Here is a 19,409-nt window from a genome sequence, read left to right as displayed (position 1 = left end):
ACATCTTCCCACCCTGAATCCTGAGTTTCTTTGTTTGTCTGAAGCAATACGAAGACCTTCCCCTCCAGTGCGCCATGAAACCCAAAATCCCGAATAAGCAAACAAGCAAGACACTATACAATCTTGAATATTCCCATTTTTTCAGTATCGTCATCGAAATTTTTTTCTTCCCCCTTCTTGTCACCACTTGAAACTTTATCAGATGCTCAAAAAGCCTCCTTGTTGTCTTTGACCAGCTTCCTGAAAACTTCGAAACTGCAATAACACCTCCTTAACATCATTCCACGGTGCCGCCGTATAGAACGAATCTTCCGAGCCTACATCTGAATCCGTGTCTGAATCCGTATAGTCCGATTCCATCAATTCTCCGAGTTCGTTGAATAAAGTCGGTACGTTTCCTTTCCCAGTGCTCGAGCCTCCCCCTAGATAGGATGAACCTTCGTCAAACGATTCCCCGTCCTCATTATCAGATGTTTCTCTCTCGTCCCATGAACTAAGCGTGTCGGCATGATCGGCCTCCGAAGAATTCCAGAAAGATTCTGATTCATCCAGCTCTTGCTCGTTAGATGCCCATTCCACTTCCAACCACTGCTCCGTCGACTTTTTCCAATGTTTAGGAAATTTATTCACCTCTTGAGTTTGGAATCCTTTCAAAATCAATTCCGGTGCCGTTTTCGAGCTTCGATTCCGCGAAAATGTGGCGATGATAGCCCGGTATAATGATGGGGGCATTGTCATCAAACGTATTTCATGTGATCCGGTATTGGCGTCAATTTGCATCCCAACAATATTACTCATAAGTCTCGATTCCAATAACGCTTTCGCCCAGTGTGAAGGTATATTTTCGTAATCACATGGAGCTACATATTCCGAGGGCATATGCATAGATTCGTCTTCGAACACAACGGATATCTTCATTTGTCGTACCAGGCTACAATTGTACACTCCGACTTGGTTTTGGAAATCGAAAAGCTCTCTCGGTCTGTGAAAGGAGAAATTGTTGCATGAGTATAAGACTTGTACTGCTTCTTCATACATTTGTTTGTTGACTAAAAGCAAGCCAGGCGTAGGAGGTTTGAATGGATAATGCGTTGAATCGGGAAATGTGTCGCAGGATAGCATTCTAATATGTCGAACTCCAACGAATGCTTCGCGAGTTGCTTGGAGAGCGTATTTGTATATTTGATCGCGGACTTCCCGGGGAAATGAGAGGAATGGTAATGATTTGTCGTAAATACCAGAGGATTCTTTCATTGATTCTAACTCTTCCCATACCTGGTTATGTTTCCTGGCTGTCGCAAAGAGTAATCGTTCGAGGTATTCATTTGCTGCTTGTAAAGATTCGACATCGTGACCAAAGGCTCTCTCATCCACTAAATCATTTAAATCAATCATATTTTGGGCAGATAAAATCCCTCAAAGTTGTGTATATATCTGGATGATGATGATGATGATGATGATGATGGTGATGTCGATATTGATATCGTTCTTTAGTATGTACGAGCTGCGATCAATGATGTAAGTACGATGATGATACGATTAATCCGAGCTTTGTACAATAATGTGAATACAGATATGAATATGAATTCTAGAGAATAATGTAAAACAAGTTCAGAATAACTTCTTTCCAAAAAATTGGAGTTCAACCAACTGATCATGCAAGATGCAATCGATGCAGTATCTGATCAATCTAATGAAGACCCCGACCATATAAAGTAAAGCCCCTGTACACAAGCGATGGATTTGTGTTGATACCCCTCATTTTATTGGGTAGCTTATGTAGGATATGCAGTATCTGGGTTGTGAATGCGAACAATTCTGACGTGGTGACAAGACTATTCCTCTCTTGAATTAATTATTCACATAGAATTTCATGAATGGGGAATTGAGAGAATCTGGAATGTCGGTCTTACCTTCATCGGGCTTTACATCCTTCACCGACCATTATGAGAGTAGCAATCTTCGTGACCGTCTTTTCTCCATAATAGAGTCTTGGAAGGAAGTTCTAACTCATTATGGCATTCGATAATGCAGTTTTTGCAGGAACATGTGCACAGGACTGCAGAGGAGGTGCAGTAGTGTGGATTGGTCCTACGATAGTACCATATTACTATGATCCATTAGTACACCATTCGGACCATCCCGTGGAGTTCGTTCACAGGGATTGAGATCGGATGGAAAAATTCCTCCATGGATTTCCAACGGCTATTATGTATGTAGTCCGTAGTAGGCATTCAAATCTTCCCAGCTTCCTCTACCAGACAGCTTCAACATCATTTTACCCCTCCACGATACCTCCACGATGACGACGATTGCGAAGATTTCGAGAATAACAAACGAATAATCATACTCGCCTCATGTATCAATCTCTTGGTTGGTCATGGTGCTTGGGACTGCGTCCTTCACACAGGTACCCAAGGTCACTCAAGTATGAATCCCACAGACGGTCTACGATACCAAGAAAATGACTCCTTTGCTATCCCTCCACCATGGCAAGAGTTGCCGTCCGTTACACACCGGTTTGATTAACTTGTCTCAACGTTCGAATCGATTATGCTACCCTGGCCGGACACTCAAAAGTTTAATTCACTACCAGCCTGCCACCGTACATCAGCGAACGGTAACGAGTTTGTGGTGGGCTGACAATAGAACCTAAACCGAATCATACAACGTCGCACAGTCAATCAACAGAATGGAATACATGGATCGATGAAGGGTCGTGCGAAAGAAGGTTCTGCAAATAGAATCTGTGGACAAGCTTTGGAGCATTAGCCATTTTTATCTTCTTGGCTGAGAATTCTGGATGGAAGACCACAGCGACCCTCTATTTTACATTATCTCTATGTAAATGTGAAAGGTAGGTGCGAAGATAGTAGGCCCATCATTTCAATTGTGGTTCTATGTTTCGTCAAGATATCGCGTTACCAATGAACCTAAAGTTTGGAAAATTCAAGAGTGCAGGGTAGAACAAGCGTACAGGGCCTCTTTCCTATATTAAGAAACAATTTGAGGAAACCCAGACTACACAGCTAGAGAGGGTAACCAGATCGCCTCTCAGGAGAAAAGATATCTTAGTTTCGATAAACACAACACCACTATTTGTAGGTTTCATTTCACTCTTCTTACATCTAGCGTCTTATTCTTATGTTGGGACACAATCGGAGTTGGAGTCGGTACATGACGCTGCCTGTTTGTAATTTCCTGCACGTTCCTGTCCGGCGTTCACGAGATTCTAGGTGGGCGAAGTATCAATATTCTTACCCTTTCTTGACATCCAAATCATCAGTTCTCTCTGCACCGGTTGTCTCATCTGCTTCACCATCACTTTCTTTTATCATTCGTTTTATTCTTCCCTTCAACAGTCGTACACTGCATCCCCGACATCCCCAAGACGGAGAGGGAACCAACCCACAACACAAACCAAAGACCACGCTGAAAAATCCTTATCCTGGGAACCGAGGTGACGAAGGAGGGAAGAGGGAGAAATATGCAAAATCTGACTATTTCTACCATCTATCTACCAGTCTATCTCCAAGTAATAAGATGGTATACAAGAGCCAGGGAGTGGAAGATACAAAGAGGAGAAGAATCCACGAAAACCAGACGATACATCACATCCCACAAAGTCAGAGATGAAAATATTCATTTAACTTTCATAAACAAAGAATCCAAATCCCAAACCAAGCATTGCGCCACAGAGCGCAGAGCTCGTTTTAAATAGAAAATGACTATTGGATGTACGCTTAATATTGAATATTTGATTGTTCTATTCTAGAGACCAGTTGGGATGTGTAATTTGTAAGATAATGAGGAAATCAAAGGCACTCCAGAAACCATTCAACACCAAGACCAGTTTTTGCCACCCCGTGAACACACATCGTTCGAATGATTGATATTCTATTCTCTGCCCGTAATAGTAATTCAACTTTATATATCTGAAAACTGCTCATCTGCTAATTTTCTCTACTGACATTGACGCCGGAAAGACGCGGTAAGACAGGTTGATAGCTTCGAAGATAAGGGTGTCCTGAAGACGAATTGAATGAAGAACAAAAGAAACCGGCCAGATTCATAGCAAAAGCTGTCTATGCAAGCCTGTGGGTTTAACGCCTTGCTTCCCAACGCTACCCCTTTCCTCTTATCCGATAATACCGATACATAACGCCGATAATATGCCCAACCCCAGCCGGTGCAACGAGTTTAATGGTTTTTTTTAAATGGTATGTTCACATGCAGGAATAAACATAATAGATTTCCTCCAACGGATTTCAAAACCACTCGACACACAAAAATGCGCTTCCACCAATGACACCCGCAACAATCAACATAGTAAATATCGTAGCTCCAACTTTGTCGGCGGTGGTAACGGGTGTAATTTCGGTTCCATCAGTACTCACTCTCGAATCTGTTCCTGCATCCGCATCACCTTCACTGGTACCGGTACCTGCTACCTCACTAACCCAATCTCTGGTTTGGGGTAATAATAGACCTTGGACGGCTTCCAATGCTGACATTTGTTCTCCTACGCCAGTTATTCCATCGTGTTCTCCCGTGGTCCATTTCAAGCCACACGAATTGCCTCGTTTTCCAGCCGTACAGGTTTTTACTGCTGCTGTTGCGGTTGTAGATAGCAAAGGCATGATAGTATCGTAAGTAAAAGGCGCAAGCTTAGCGGTTGCAGCTAACCACCGTCCAAAATAACATTTAAATGATTGTTGATCGTTATTGCAAGTACCACTTTCGCACGCTTCGACCATGATTCCATTTTGGAAGAAGTCTGTTGATGAGTTGAGGAGGCCGGTGACACGCTCTTTCCAGATAGCGCTGCCATTTGTCTAAAAACGTCAGTATCCAAGTCACGAAATATATTGGAATCCTTATGAAGCTTACATGATTGTACATGGCAGCACTTCCAAGCAGGTAAATACCAGTATTGTAGGTCCAACGATTGTGATCTTTATCTGTGCAGTTGTCGGAATTTTGAGTTCCATCATATACATCGTACTCTGCAGAGATAAGTCCTACTCCGTACACCCAATCGAAGATCTTATCCGCCCAATCCGCATAAGTGCTATCTCCGGTATATAAAGCGAGTCGCGCTGCCAAATTAAATACGCATCCGTTTGAAATGCTGTTTTTGTAGTTGTAACCATTGTTGAAAGTGAAAATTTGCCATCGAAATCCACCGTTACATGTCGAATTATCCCATCGTGCGATTTGAGTGTTGAAGACTCCTTGTGCAAGTGCTAGCCATCCTGGATTTGGATCTGGAGGATCTTGAAATTTGGTTTCCGCCGCTGTCATCGCTGCCATTCCCCAGAATCCTTGATCATCGTTTCCTTCTGTTTTTGTCTGATTTAGAGGCATAAAGTCATCATCGTCTCCAGCTTGATGTAATAGTGCTTGTTGAACACTATCGTTGTAGGTTGTATCGTTCGTGTAGTACCAATAATTAATCATGGTTCCGAACCTTTGAGAAGTCAGTCACTGCCATCGAGAAAATAGGGGAAACCTTACATAGCGCCCGCCTCCCACCAATAATATGGCGATGGTAAATTTCCCGGCACATCTCCTGTATTGTTTCCGGTGTAATATGACATGAGATCATATGCTATGTTACTTGCTGCTGTTTTGATCGAGTCTGGAGATGTGATATCAAGTGTAATGGCGCCCTCCACGCCATGACCAGCAAGAACGTAGAGGCTTGCCGCATAGATGAAAGAAGAATCGAGCTTCATGATGTAAAAATGGCAGAAGAATAGAACATGTACATGAAAATGAAAGGATGAATAGGGAATGGTTAAGTTTGACGTTTGAAATCTAGAATAAAAGAGTGACTGATTTCTGTGACAGCGGCTGAGCAGAGGAGCAAAAGAGTGAATGTATTCAGATACAAGGCTTGAGCGTGTAGAAGAAGACCTACGAGATCAGATGAAGATGAAAATTGGTATGGGATGTTTTCCGGTCGTTCACTATGTTATCTTTGGGTATAGTCAAATGCCAAGCTCAAAGACAGCATACTGAGCATAGCCTCAACTGAGTTGATTTGCACTAGCATCTTGTCCCTATCCAAACTCACCTTGGAAACGTTTTCATTTCTGACTATGCCGCTGCCAAGTCGTCAGGGGATGCCGAGATCTTGGGAGGAAAGGTGGTTTACGAATTTGGTGGATCGCCAAGTGCACGGAATTATGCTGTGAGACATTACCGAAACTCAGACTGATGCTGATGGGATTGGATGATGGTTGTGTGTGTGTATATATATATATATAGCGACTCAGGTGTGGTAATACGTGTGTATCATGTGTGAGTTGATGACGGTAAGATTCTGAGAATGACTTCCCATACGCATAAGGTCGATATAACCATAAAATCCAGAACAGGAACCAAAGATGTTCCGACTGTGGAGTTTTATTTTGGAGATGAAGGGGTTCGAGGGGTTTGAACTTTGATAGGAGAAAGTGGAGCAACTTGGAGAACGGGAGATTGGGACATTTGGAGAAGATGGATGAATAATATCTTTCCAAGCTTTGATAAATCTTGTAACGATCCAATGACTGCGGTTCAAAATAATGTATCACGTGTTATTTAATTTCGCATTCCGTCCAACCCGAGATCCTCAAGGGATGTCAATTTCTAGACTCAATTTTGGAAACTTTTCGTTCGGAAATTGATCAATGCTCGTTTTCATGTCCCGTATTGGGCGTATCTTATCGTATTTCTTTTGTCGGCATAATATTGCTGAGATGTACGATCAAAGAAGCACGGCATACGCTGCTAAGCCGCCATACCAACACAGTTGAGCGTAAAGTTGTCTGAAGGTCTGTCTTCCTGTGCCCTTTGACCCAATACTTCGGAGGGATTGGAAACAACGGTCTCTTGTGTTGTGACCGTCAACGAACACATTAATCATGTTTTCGTACGTTTAGCCTCCCCTCACTCCGCGTCATCATCTTTAGTCTCGCTTTTCTTGGCAGAACTTTCTGTACTGCAACTAAAAGTGTTTGATGCTAGTACACGCATGAACGTATTCTTCCAGGGCTGAAGCTTGACTGCATCTCCTTGCATATCCTTGCATAAATTTTGGTGTTATATCCCAAGGTTCTACTCTTGCGGGGTCTCCGTCTGCCTGAATCCAACGATGGCAAGCAAATGACCATTATACTTACTTTTGGCCAGTGCCATCTATGTAGGTGTTTCTTTAATGGTAGCGCGCGGTTATTCGTGAGATACACGCCTTTAAACACATTCTCGAGGCCGTCTTCTTGACTTCTTGGCCACAAAAACGTTCGCAGTTCCGAGACAATGGTTTCACTGGCCACAAAATATCTATAAACTTGGACAGCCCGAATATCTGTCTTCGCGGCCACCCCCAGAACTCAAAATAATCTAAATTCCCGACCTGGACTGAATGAAGATGCTAATCTGTGCTTTGTCATATAACACAACGTTGGCATCGTTACAAATGATCTCCTGTAGCTAGCCGTACGATTCTTTTTCGCTCGTATCACCGCGATTACCAGATCATTATCACAAAAGAGTTCGGGTTTCTGCTTTAATATATCAACATGTCTCCACCAATTAGTATTCCTCCGAGTCGATCCACCCAGGTAGACAAACAACATCCTCGCCCAAGGCTGGAAAATGACTCTCGACGTGACAGCCACGATTCCGATGAAGGGAAACCTGCGCCTCTGCCATTACTCTATCCTAAACCTCCACTTCCCCCAGTATTCCCACTCGAAGGCCAAGATAAGGACAGGGTCACCGAGTGCATTCTCAAGGAACGGGCTCTTGAAATGCGGGAGAAGGAAGATATCCAAGAGATTGAAGAAAGTAATGGATGGAGGTTCACTAGTGACACGGCGGGAAAGATGTATTTAAAAATTCAGGATAAGGATACAAGCACCTTCATCAAATGCAACAACTTTGCAAGAGATTGTAAGAAAGCTATCCGATCAAACCCACGAGTTGATTCACGACTGGATTCAAAGAGGAAAGGGGCTCTGGCTCCTGGTCTTAGTAACTTGCTGACTCCGGAAAGGAAAGCACAGCATCTGGAGAGATTAGATACATTATTGACGTCAAAGAACAGGTATGCTCAGTACTGGACAATCGATGATCTTCCCAGTGAGTGGCTCAAGATTGACAATGAGGTTTTGTGTTCAAAAGAAGACCAAGTAGTACTAATTAAAAACGTCGAGAAGAAGAAGAGAGCCCTTGAGAAGTCGAAGCCTGGGGGCAAGGTGGAAGATGGAAAACATAAAGAAAGACACAGACTTTCAATAAACGCAGTGAAGAGAACAAGTGACGATAAGCAAAGAGAAGGTCGTCAAGAGCCAATATGTAAATTCGAAGTTGAAGGGGTGATCGTTACCGAGATGCGAAGAAGCAATAGAGAAAGACTTTATGGGAGAGCTCATGAGGGACGCCGAGTGCTGGAAGATGAACTCGAAAAGGAAAGAATGACTTCTAAAAATAGACCAAGAATCCATGACCCAAAGGTCGATGGGAAAACCAAAAATATACAGCAAGCACCGATAAATGGGATCGGAAGAGAACGGATTGTTATTGAAAACTCAAGAGGTGATACCAGAACGGAAATCGACGAAAGATCCAAAGAAGGGCGTCGAGTGTCGGGAGATGAAGTCGCGAAGACAAAGACGGCCGTTGCTGAGAATTCTAGACATAACGGCAGAAAAGAAGTTGATGGGAAATCCAAATTAGGACGTCAAGTGCTAGGGGATGAAATCGGAAAGAAAAAGATGGTTCCCGGCGACAGGTCGAGAATTGGTAACCCAGAAGTCGATGGGAGACTCAAGAACAAACACCGAGCGCCAATAAACGGGACTGAAAAGGAACAAATTCTTGTCGAGAAACCTGGAGCTGGCAGCAAGGTAGAAGATGACGGCAATTTCAAGGAAGATAATGTACTACCTAACAAGCGGCATGGCTCAGCCGTGATAAATGAAGTCGGAGATAAAAAGACAGTGGCTATAGAAAGATCAAGAAATGGGACAGCAGAAACCAATAAGGGATTAAAGGACGACAGTGTACTACCCAAGAAGAGACATGGCTCAGCTACAATGGATGAGGCCGAGAATAAACGGGCAATGGCTGTGGATAAGTCAAGAAATGGTAAAGTAGAAACTGATGGCAGATCCAAAGATACCAGCCTACCACCTAAGAAGAGACATGGAAGTCAGTAGCCAGCACATACAATAGCACTTTATTCATAGGAGAGATAGTTTACGCCGAAATGTTCCAATAAAAAGCAACTAAATACTGTCATAAACCTTGTCTATTTAAAGCAGACATTCATGTCTTATGTCGCAGGATGATACCTTGACAAACTCGTTGCCATGTTGTATAGTCCGTTGTGTATTCACATTGACTAAAAATGCTGGACTCAGTGAACCACCCAAAACCTCGAATTTTGTCGAGAACTTCGCAATGAATCCATCTCTCCAATGATCATCAAAAGCTCTTTTGATCCAGTCGCCAAAATTTCGAAACTAACTGTCCTCTTAAGTAGCTACCATCCACTTCGAACTGGCTGAACATTGGAAATCACGTTCCCCTACTACTCGATTGTATCCACTGATACGCAGTAACCGCAGAATCCACAGGAAGACATTTGCCCAAAAATGTATCTTTTCTATGGATTTTATACATGGAGAGACAGGTCGTTGCAGCGGAATGCGGAGTTTCGCGAACGGGTAACACTTCAATAATAACAACCTTGAAATGCAAAGCTCATTTGGTTTTAAGACGAGCGTACAAGCTGCGCGAACAACTCCCGTGCTAGCATCTGTTTGAAACTTTCGAGTCTACTTGTTAGAGCACACCATTATTACCTGCACTTTGTTTACCTTGAAATTCAGATGTTGATTCAAACTCAGCAGCTCCGTGAGAGACGTCAATGACTAAGCGTCTCATTGATGCCGATGTCCGGGACCATCGTCATCCAAACCCGTTATGGTTCACATCATAAGTCAATCCACTAATCTTCAGTCCTTCCGATCAATAATCAATGTTGGTAATCTTGGTGTCGCATGTGAACTGACGATGAAACTGCTCTTTCACTCCGAGTGTTCCATGATGCTCTCCTATCCCAGACCTCACTGTTGATCATAAAGTGTGGTCGTCCTGTTTTTTGTTTTTGTTTTTTTACCAATTATAACGCATTTAGGCTCCTGCATCTGTATATTGCTGCGTACGGGCAATTCGCCATTCTTTTTTGGGGGAGTTTAAGTGAATACTTCTTGTTTTCTGTGTACCGACAGTTTGGTAGCATATTACAATCTTCCAACAAGATCACTGGATTTGATCGCAAGAGTATCAAATCCTTTGCCTGGCTTGTTCGGATTCATATCGACTGCTGTGAAGAAACCTAGTTTTCGAGTGATGGTCCGATTCCCACCAACCACTGAGGATATTGCGAAACACTACCATCGACAATTCTTAGATCTACTTTCCGCTTTAGAGACGATCATCAGTCTTGATGCCCTTCTTGCTGCAATCTCTGGCCATGTCCTCTCTTCTGAGGCCAGATTGGAACATGCTTATGATTAGGTTAACGCAGTGCAACAAGAAACAAGCGATTTAGGGTTGGATAAGATTCAATTTTGATGTGGGTGATCTAATAATGAAAGTTCTCGAGGACACTATTGATAGATATGAGTTATGTTACCTGCTTCGAGTTGAATTCTTAGGGGACTCCGTTGAAGCAAATGCCGCACAAACCCTTACGCAAACTTACAAGTTATTGGTTGTGTGATAAATATTGTCTATTCACCCCGAGCCAGAACACTTGGAACCAACCGAATCTTACCTGCAGATGACATCTTAACTTTCCTCGGCCTCGATAAATTTTCTAACATTGTTCAATAAAGCTCCATACCTCTTGTTCCCAATGGCCAACTCTTAAATCTCACAATCATATTCACCCATGATAATTCCACAACAAAAAGGCTTTGAATAGCGGTTTTCAACATGCTTACGCACCTAAAGACCTTTCGAAAATGCCCAGTCGCGTAGAGCAAACATCTCAGACACTTGTGCCAGCAAAAAACTACTTGGAAGACCTCATTCAGACTTACTCCAGGTGTTTTCCAGTCAGAAAAGCAAAAACAATCATCAAGTCTCATGGCGACGGTCTTGGAGTAATCCTCACTGGATCCACTAGCTACTTGGGATACTATCTTCTCAAAGCTTTAATCGCCGATTCCAAAGTAGCTAGAATAGTACGCTTGAATCGCTCGGAAGCCGACAAAGACTTTAGTGCGGGATTTGGTGATTTGGACGGAGCTCAAAAAGTTCAATTTGTCAAAGCATCTTTTGGTGAACCAAGATTTGGTTTGGAGCCTGCCATTCATCGAAGTTGCCCTGAAATCATTAATGCGATCCTACACAATACTTGGTCAGTCGACTTCAATCTACGCATCGAGTCTTTTGAAAAAGTTCACATTGCCGGCGTTCGCAATTTCATCGACAGGTCTTTATTGTCTCCACGCAAAGTGACAATTCAATTCGTAAGCTTGCTCGGCTCATTGGCGAATTGGCCACCCTTCCGACCCAAGAAATCAGTATCCGAACAAATAATCACTAGTAGTAACTTGCCAATGCTAGGCTATGGGTAATCCAAGTTCGTAGCAGAGAACGTTCTGAATAATGCCGCAGAAAAACACGGTATCTCAGTTGATGTGTTAAGATGTGGACAAACTGGTGGTCCGGCTGGTGATGGGAAGAAGCAGTGGACTGCTCGGGATTGGTTCCCAATTCTACTGCAAACTTCCAAAGCACTTGGATTGGTACCAAGTGATCTTGGGGCTCAGAATTTTCTTCAATGAATTCCGGCTGATAGTGTATCACAAATTATTGTTGAGCTGATGCATGGAAGTGATACGAGAGAAGGCCTGACAACTTTCAATCCTATCAAACCTAGTTTTGTCAAGTGGAGTGACCTTGTCCTTGGGGTCAAGCAAATACTCGGTGTTACCAAAGAAGTCTCTTTGCAGAATTGGCTCAAAGAACGTGAGAAACATGACGCTACTTCGAGGGATGAAGTCAAGAAATTCCCAGCACTTAAGCTTTTGGGCTTTTTTGAATGGGTAGCTAATGAGAAACGGCTGATTATGATCACTAGAATTGCGCAGGTTGCAAGTCCTTCATAGAAAGGTTTGGGCCAATAGGTGACGAAATGATTGGGAAATGGGTGAAGGATTGGGGTTTCTGAGTTTGTAAATTTCCGGGGACCTAGATTTGATTGCCCGATTTAGTTGCGCCTTTTTACACTGGTCGTTCGCTGCTTGGAATCATGTTCAAAACTTTAAGATCTTTCGCAGTGGTAGTAATTAAATGAAAGTTGATTCGCGTGTCTGTTCCTCGTTGCCCAAAATGGACCTTGTAAGTCTTCATTTCGATACCTTGATCTATGATCACAATACCCTTTCTTTAATCTATGCCATTGCCATTATCCCTTTTTCTTCCGCGATCTATCACCCTCTTGCACTACGAGTCCTCAACTATCTACTCAGTCCCATTTATCATTATCTCGTAGATCAAGTTGTCCACCCATCCTCTCTTCTCCATAATTTTCAAAGCCCCCTCCAGCTCGTCATCATTTCTAATCCACGATGGTGGAAGTCGATCATGAACATCAGCCCACTGCACAAACAGATCGCTCAGATCTATGGAAAATGAAACCCCATTCTTAGGATTTCTAGCCCGTGTCGCAATGCCATGTTCATCATTATCGATCATGGAAACTGCTGTAGTAGTAAAATCAACGAGCGTTGCATCCTTGGGGAGTACGAATATCGCTGTGGAGCTGTTCTGCTGGGAATAAAACGGGGTAGGGTTTCGAGCCAGAGGGGCAGATCTTTCGACAAGACGGAAATGAACGAGTACGGTAGTTTTGGGAATAGTATTGGAATTCTTGGGGTCGTCCATTTTGTCGTGGTGGGGATGATCGAGTGAATGATAGTTGTGAGCTTTCAGGGTAATGGCTACTAACCTTGTGATTTCTTGGCCTGTTTCTATCATTGATGAGTTGCTAACTCGTAGTATGACGAGATAAATATATAGCCTGCCAATGTCTAAATTTATGTTTCAATAACGGGATGGCCATTTAATAGAAGTGAAATCTGGCACTTTGTACTGGTCTAGGACCTCCTTGACTGAAATGGTCTGAAGGCTTCTTGAGAAAGACCTTTAATTGAAAATTATCTGATGTCTTTCATATAAAAAAGGGAGGCATACAAAGGTAAGGTTTCTGATCGATTACCTCAATAAGTAGCAAGTAGATTTTCATTTAACATCAAACTCATCGAACCTCCTTCCTCTCACTTACAACTTTTTTCTAGCACATTCGACATTGATCTCCGCTGTTCTACATGGCTTTCCCTTTGTAAGCTCAGCATTATAAGTAGGCATGAAAGTTATCTTCGTCGGTATCAATGCTGGTCTTTTATGCATGAGTGAATTTGTGACTTTCTTTATGGATTGATATTTATTTGAAACAAAAGTTGCGTACATACTCCTGAAGCTCCGCCTACCATGCAAGATATCATACCAATTCCATCGTCCCCATCTTTCCCAAAGTTCGTAGAGCTTCGTCAAGCCCCGTCACTCCTTCACCACGATAAAATCCCTCAAAATGCTCCGGTCGTTCGTAAAACAACCATTTACGACTCTAACGCCATCCAAATGCATTTCCAAACGGAACTTCACTATCAAAAGCCCACCATCTTCTCAAAATCCTATTAGCACCACTATCTCCTCACGCACCTTCAATTCCAAGGAATGTCGTCGAGCAATGTTCTTCCCTGCTCATACTTCCAATCACGCATTCACCAGAACCTTCAAAGTCTACTCCTTGTATTCACAACTTCCAGTTGCTACGACCAAGGCCCCGGCTTATCTCTCAATTCCCAAAGTAAACGGTATTTCGACTCCTACATCCTACTACGCAGCCCTTCCTCTATCTCTCAATTTCTCATATCGAGATTTGGAGTGCGAGGTTAGGGATGTGTTAAGAGAGCCTTGTAGGCTTGCAATACAGAGACGGGATAGTAGGGGGAAGGATGGGGATATGGCAGGGAAGAAGAAGGAGGAAATGGGAAGATTGAAGCTTGATATCACGATTATTTAGCAGGGAGTGGGGATTGTGTCTGATGGCAATGAAGAAAAGGCGGAAATGAGTATTAATGGGATGGATAAGGAAAGATTGGGTGGTGTGTTGAGGTTGATGGCAATGAGAGGGTGGAAGGACGTTTTTTTTGTGAGGGTTGGGGGCGAGGAGGGAAAGACAGAAGAGCAGGAGGGGAAAGGAATATATGAAAAGGATGCGCATGGAAAAAGTGAAAGCATGAGTGTTCTTCGTGGGCCCCTTTAATATCTCGGGTTGCGGTATCAGGGGTAGAGGAAATATTATCGTGTACAAATTTCAGGTTAAATCGAAATCTGTCTGTTCTTCAAATAGTACTCCCATAGATACACCAATGACGGTAACGCAAGGAATGTTTGAGATAGAATGACGTGGAAGCATGATAATCGGATTTCAGAAGTTATCGATTGGATTGCGAAATGGATACTTTGATTAAATACTACAAATGCCTCTTCACCAGAACGCCGACATCTTTCACCTTCTGTCTTCATACAACAATCTTTTACGCATCAAGTGCGATTCTAATATCCCCAAGAAAAGCTCATCAGAGAAAGGCCTTGGCACTTTTCCATCCACCTAAGAATGACCATGTCTAACCAAGGTTCCCACAAACCGATCGTTCATAAACTCCTGCTCATATCCCACAGGGAATACTCTCTCAACCCAGTCATACCACTCTCCACATCTACTATCCATCGCATTGAAGCTTTTCACGAAATCCCAATACTCAGGATACCAGCCGGCATTCTCCCAATCCAATACCGCTACGACCCGTCCCTCCTTCACAAGAATATTCCTTGGCGCCAATTCTCCATGTGCAAAGTTAATGGCATGATTAGTAAGAAGTGAATGTTCTGCCATTTTCAGAAAACATTTAGGCACTTGAGCATAGGCATGTGAAATGAGGAATTCATTGAATTCAGCTTCAGACTTAAAGGGGCCACCTTCGAGGTCATAGCGTCGAGAATCAATAGCTGGGGTACGATTCATACCGCCGATGTATCGACCTGTCAAGCCGCGGAGTTGGAATAGCATATCATTAATCTGACTTGCGATGCTTTTCTTTTGATCTTCCGGGAGAGTGTTCCAGACTTTGTCCAGGCGATCGCCTTCGATGTATTCCATGGTGATGCTAGTGAGTTTTCCATCGGTAGTTGCTTCGATGACGCGAGGAACGGGAATGCTGGTGTGTGTTGCGATGTAGCGCATAGCGTCTGCTTCAGAGAGTTGAAGATTACGTCCTGATTTGAGAATCTTGTTTCCGTAGCGAGCGACTTTTCGGCCGACGATCTCGTGAAGAATGATACCTATTTAGGTTAGCCATCGTGCTCTACACAAGTAAGATATTAGGAAGTGGAAATGCCATACCTTCACCAAGCTTTGCATCCAAGCACTTCTTTGGCTCAGCATCTTCATCCTCATCTTCATCCTCACTAATTCGATCCAAAGTATTGCGATCGTCCTCTGACTCTGTATATTCGTCGCTATCATACTCAGAATCGTATTCCTCTTCTACTTCGCTCCCTTCGCTACCTTCTCGCCAATCAGGATCTTCCTCACTATGATCAGAATCGTCTGAAAGACTAAGATCTTTGACCTCCAGATTGTTTACAAGTCTATCTAAGAACGAGGAGAGCTTTTTTTGAAAGCCTTCTTTGCTATTAGCCCATTCAGGTGTTCTGAGGGAAGTCGCATCCTTTCCAGGTTGAGAACTGGTGATGGATTTGATAACCTTCAATGTACTTGGATCGATACAATTTGCGTTTTTATGGCCAGCTTCAACTAGGTGCTGGAGTTGAAAAGCGGTTTGAATGGTTGCGGATGAGGGGTTTTCGGTAAAGGAAGGCATGTTATCGGTTAATTTGAATGGATATATAAAAATGAAAAGTTCAATGAAAGTCTTTAAAAGAATGAATGGCTAAATAAAGCTGCTAATATGAGTGTATTTGTGAGAAAATGCCGCAATGATGGGTGTAAATGGGGTATGATATATATTGATTCCAGACTCAAATGTTGGTGTTTGTTGGGTGATTGTGATTCACCCCTGTCCGAATACCCAACATCGAAACGCCTGCAGTAATAATTATGAGGCTCAATTCCGGCCTTTTAGGTTGGCGCTTCCCTGAGAAATCCTCACGTGTTTCAATTTTTATCCATCGGGGGTCACAACTGTGCCAACTAACACTAATTCACGCTATGTCATGGCCTAATTGATGTCAAGATTTGCTCCTCAGCGCACCAAGAATCGGTGAATGACTTGAATGAAGTGAACGAGCGGCGACTCATTACGCCACTCTTGATGCAATTTCATTGTTGGATCTGACCGTGGCTGAGGCGCCAACTTGACCCACGACACGTGACTTGAGTGAAATCGAGGGAAGGAGCGTTTGATACCTTGTCATTTTGAAGTTTTGATTATGGCACCGTTGTTATATGGAAATGTAATAAATGTTTCAAGTGTAAAACATTGATAAATATCATCTTCAAGAGAATTTGTATCACGATGTTCACCGCTCGAAGACATTCCAAGGTATAATTGTTGAATGGAAATTAACCACATTGCGGTGCCATTTCGTTGTGAAAAAGTGCTTCGAAGTCACTAGCTGAGAAATCGGTATCAAAATTGATATCTTCGATAGTATCGAAGTCGACATTCTCCCAATCTACTCTTGAACATGGGTCATTGATATTAAGGCCAGGGAAAGGAGCCATTGGTTCTGGCATTCGGAACTCCGAATGACGTTGCTTGGATGAATTTATAGAGCTTGATGCATCGCGGGCCGCATCTCTGTGATTCTGTACTTCGGCTAAAGCTTCTTCAGTAGATGATGCCCCCCTTCGTAGAATATCTCGAAGTTGTTCAAGACCTCTCCTCGCTATGGTACTGGTTTCTTGACAACTCTCAAGCATTTTAAACGCATCCATTATCTCAGCTTTCCTTTCCTCTGACCGTGGATCATCTTTGTTCAAGCAGAAGTCCATTACTAATATGACAGTAGCCACAAAAATGTGATGCGTTACTGTCCACATCCTGAATGGCTGGAAATTTTGCTTCTTGCCCCAGTCAGTAAGCTCTGTTCCCAGTTCAATTACTGAGCGAGCAGATCGAAGGCAAACCATTCGACTGTAAGAGAATCGTGGGTCATGGGCACCTCGCGCAAGGTAAGGCCGATGAATTCGTGTGAATCTGGTCTGAACCCCAAAATGTCCAGCAGTCCTTTGTACTGCCAAGAAAGGGTGTTTTGCATCTAAATTTTTGTGTTGGGCTCGACTTTTAGCATCCATGCGAAAAGCCGGAGGAATTTCAGAAACCATGCTAATCAGCTTCCTATCAAAATTCAATACCGTTTCGTAGGGCAGCTCATGTATCTCACAGCTAAGGTCTTGCATCGCGTCGACAATTTCCCGACAAATTATCGAGAGCTGATACCTGAATGTAGAGTATGTCATGTCAGTTTCCATATATGTAGGTTGCTTATAGTCTCCTGGAGGACCAATGTCAACATCATTGACATTGCTTGGATAATCGCATTTCATCTGTTGTGGGTGAATCATATATGTGCCGCTTTGCGGACCACTCATGAAAGACATGATCCTATACTGGTTAGACACGGCATGCAAGATGGTATAAGTGAACTTGCCAATCAGTAGAAACAATATGCCACCAGATCCTGCGTTTAGTTTCGAGTTCAACATAATTCAATTCTTTCCCAAGTCTCCGCTTCTTGCTTTGGGTAGAATCAAGTTGATCGAATCCAAGTGAACGTGCTGAATGCATTGCCGTAGTAAACAGGACTCGGAAAGTAGCAATGCCTCCAATATTAGGCAAAAGATGTTGAGCTATCAACAGTACTGCTTGTATTGACTCCACTGTGGGCTTTCCGATAAAATTAGCAGCGCACAGTGCTTTTTGAGCCAACAAAGTCCAACGACGAGTTTCTGATAGAGGCTCAGCGCCTTGAAAATATACACTCAATGCAAAGACTGCAGAGAGAAGAGCAACATGATCGCTTTGAGGCTGTAAGTTCTGGTCAAGATCATCATATAATCCGTTCAGATGAGACTCGAGAGTTGGTATATGAATTATGTGGTAGATCCAAACGATATTATCGATGAAATAGTCAAAAAGAACTCTCGCATGCTTCCTAGACGGAAGCGAACGTAAACTTTGTGCGTCGACACCTGTTCGTACAGTAGTGGCCGACGTACCTAAAAAGGAAGCAGCGAAAGTTTGTGTGATTTCATCATCGTAACAGAGAAGATTCTATCCGATTAGCGTTTCGCAGGTTAGTTTTGGGAAAGCGAAAATACATTGTTTGTTGACTCATGGAGGCCCCGGTGCTCGAAAGCATCAGATTCTAACCACGAGACTGTATTTGTGATTTGAGCATCTTTTGCAGGCGTTTCTTGTGTTGAGACTATTAAACCTTTGTCAGCCCAGATTTAATAAAAGAGTATTTGCAAGAGAAAAACAATACCAGATGCGGTATCTTTCGAACTTCCCGATACATTGATATTTTTTTCTAGAAGTTCCTCTAACCTTTTCAGGCGGGCGTTCAACTCCTCAATCCCTTGACTATCGTAGTAATAATCAGATAAGACTACTAGAATGCATTGAAATAGCAGCACTAACCTTGATGAACCTGCCGAGAAAGAATGGATCGGCTGGGAACTTGGGACGTCTGGTTGACCTGCAGCTGATACGCAGGGGAGTCTGCGAGCTCTGCAATTACTGCATGGAAAGTTTCGATCACACTGTTGAGGTCAGAGTGCGATTCTTTATTCTTCTTGGAGTCGCAATCTTGCCTTGAGTTTTTTGGTCCGACAAAACTGGCATGAGACAGGGTCCTGTCGACGAGCTATTTTCTCCTTACGCCCGTCCTGAGATGGATGGATTGGTGAGGATCGCTTCATGCCGATTCAATGCCAGCAAACTAAAACTTCCACGAATATGAAATCCGAGGGTTTATTGGATTAATTGACGGTAGTATTGCGAGTGTGAGAAAGTGGAAGACGTTGTCGCACATGATGATGATACCAAAATACTAGTTCGGGGTTGTCCATGGTGAGGACCTCAATTTCCGCGGAATCTCGGGCTGTCCGGTCCACTTTTCTTATCGGCTTCAAATGTGAACGATCAAGATGTGAATCTCACCCACCGTACCAATCGTACATCTAAGGAGGAAGATTCTCAAGACGATTCAATCATAGTCTACTCTAATAATCTACACTACATACT

General features: G+C 43.1%; 8 protein-coding genes across 8 annotated transcripts; 3 read left to right on the top strand and 5 right to left on the bottom strand.

Moving 5' to 3' along the window:
* Positions 1–198: 198 nt before the first annotated feature.
* Positions 199–1,395, bottom strand: Bfra_007164 (uncharacterized protein; the record flags this gene model as incomplete). Its single annotated transcript, XM_037337537.1, has 1 exon — positions 199–1,395. One exon carries the CDS (start codon positions 1,393–1,395, stop codon positions 199–201), a length of 1,197 nt encoding a protein of 398 aa, XP_037186917.1.
* A 2,873-nt stretch (positions 1,396–4,268) lies between these two features.
* Positions 4,269–5,938, bottom strand: Bfra_007162 (putative glycoside hydrolase family 76 protein; the record flags this gene model as incomplete). The annotated part of the gene is made up of 3 exons (XM_037337536.1): positions 5,518–5,938; positions 4,891–5,470; positions 4,269–4,835 (listed from the first exon to the last, which is right to left on the bottom strand). Exons 1-3 carry the CDS (start codon positions 5,736–5,738, stop codon positions 4,269–4,271), a joined length of 1,368 nt encoding a protein of 455 aa, XP_037186916.1. The 5' UTR covers positions 5,739–5,938.
* A 1,630-nt stretch (positions 5,939–7,568) lies between these two features.
* On the top strand, positions 7,569–9,209 carry Bfra_007161 (uncharacterized protein; the record flags this gene model as incomplete). The annotated part of the gene is made up of 1 exon (XM_037337535.1): positions 7,569–9,209. One exon carries the CDS (start codon positions 7,569–7,571, stop codon positions 9,207–9,209), a length of 1,641 nt encoding a protein of 546 aa, XP_037186915.1.
* Positions 9,210–11,024: 1,815 nt separating this feature from the next.
* Bfra_007160 (putative nrps-like enzyme protein) lies at positions 11,025–12,176 on the top strand (the record flags this gene model as incomplete). Its single annotated transcript, XM_037337534.1, has 2 exons — positions 11,025–11,638; positions 11,903–12,176. The coding sequence occupies 2 exons, from the start codon at positions 11,025–11,027 to the stop codon at positions 12,174–12,176; spliced, it is 888 nt and encodes a 295-aa protein (XP_037186914.1).
* A 355-nt stretch (positions 12,177–12,531) lies between these two features.
* Bfra_007159 (uncharacterized protein) lies at positions 12,532–12,954 on the bottom strand (the record flags this gene model as incomplete). The annotated part of the gene is made up of 1 exon (XM_037337533.1): positions 12,532–12,954. One exon carries the CDS (start codon positions 12,952–12,954, stop codon positions 12,532–12,534), a length of 423 nt encoding a protein of 140 aa, XP_037186913.1.
* Positions 12,955–13,660: 706 nt separating this feature from the next.
* On the top strand, positions 13,661–14,155 carry Bfra_007158 (uncharacterized protein; the record flags this gene model as incomplete). The annotated part of the gene is made up of 1 exon (XM_037337532.1): positions 13,661–14,155. The coding sequence occupies one exon, from the start codon at positions 13,661–13,663 to the stop codon at positions 14,153–14,155; it is 495 nt and encodes a 164-aa protein (XP_037186912.1).
* A 591-nt stretch (positions 14,156–14,746) lies between these two features.
* Bfra_007157 (putative protein kinase-like domain protein) lies at positions 14,747–16,019 on the bottom strand (the record flags this gene model as incomplete). The annotated part of the gene is made up of 2 exons (XM_037337531.1): positions 14,747–15,477; positions 15,539–16,019. The coding sequence occupies 2 exons, from the start codon at positions 16,017–16,019 to the stop codon at positions 14,747–14,749; spliced, it is 1,212 nt and encodes a 403-aa protein (XP_037186911.1).
* Positions 16,020–16,720: 701 nt separating this feature from the next.
* On the bottom strand, positions 16,721–19,234 carry Bfra_007156 (putative c6 zinc finger domain-containing protein; the record flags this gene model as incomplete). Its single annotated transcript, XM_037337530.1, has 6 exons — positions 16,721–17,770; positions 17,826–18,434; positions 18,482–18,588; positions 18,649–18,746; positions 18,804–18,925; positions 19,217–19,234. The coding sequence occupies 6 exons, from the start codon at positions 19,232–19,234 to the stop codon at positions 16,721–16,723; spliced, it is 2,004 nt and encodes a 667-aa protein (XP_037186910.1).
* Positions 19,235–19,409: the final 175 nt, after the last annotated feature.

Source organism: Botrytis fragariae (genome assembly GCF_013461495.1).
Source record: "Botrytis fragariae strain BVB16 chromosome Unknown tig00000795, whole genome shotgun sequence".
NCBI classification, from domain to species: Eukaryota; Fungi; Ascomycota; class Leotiomycetes; order Helotiales; family Sclerotiniaceae; genus Botrytis; species Botrytis fragariae.
This window is presented reverse-complemented; position numbering and strand designations above follow the sequence as displayed.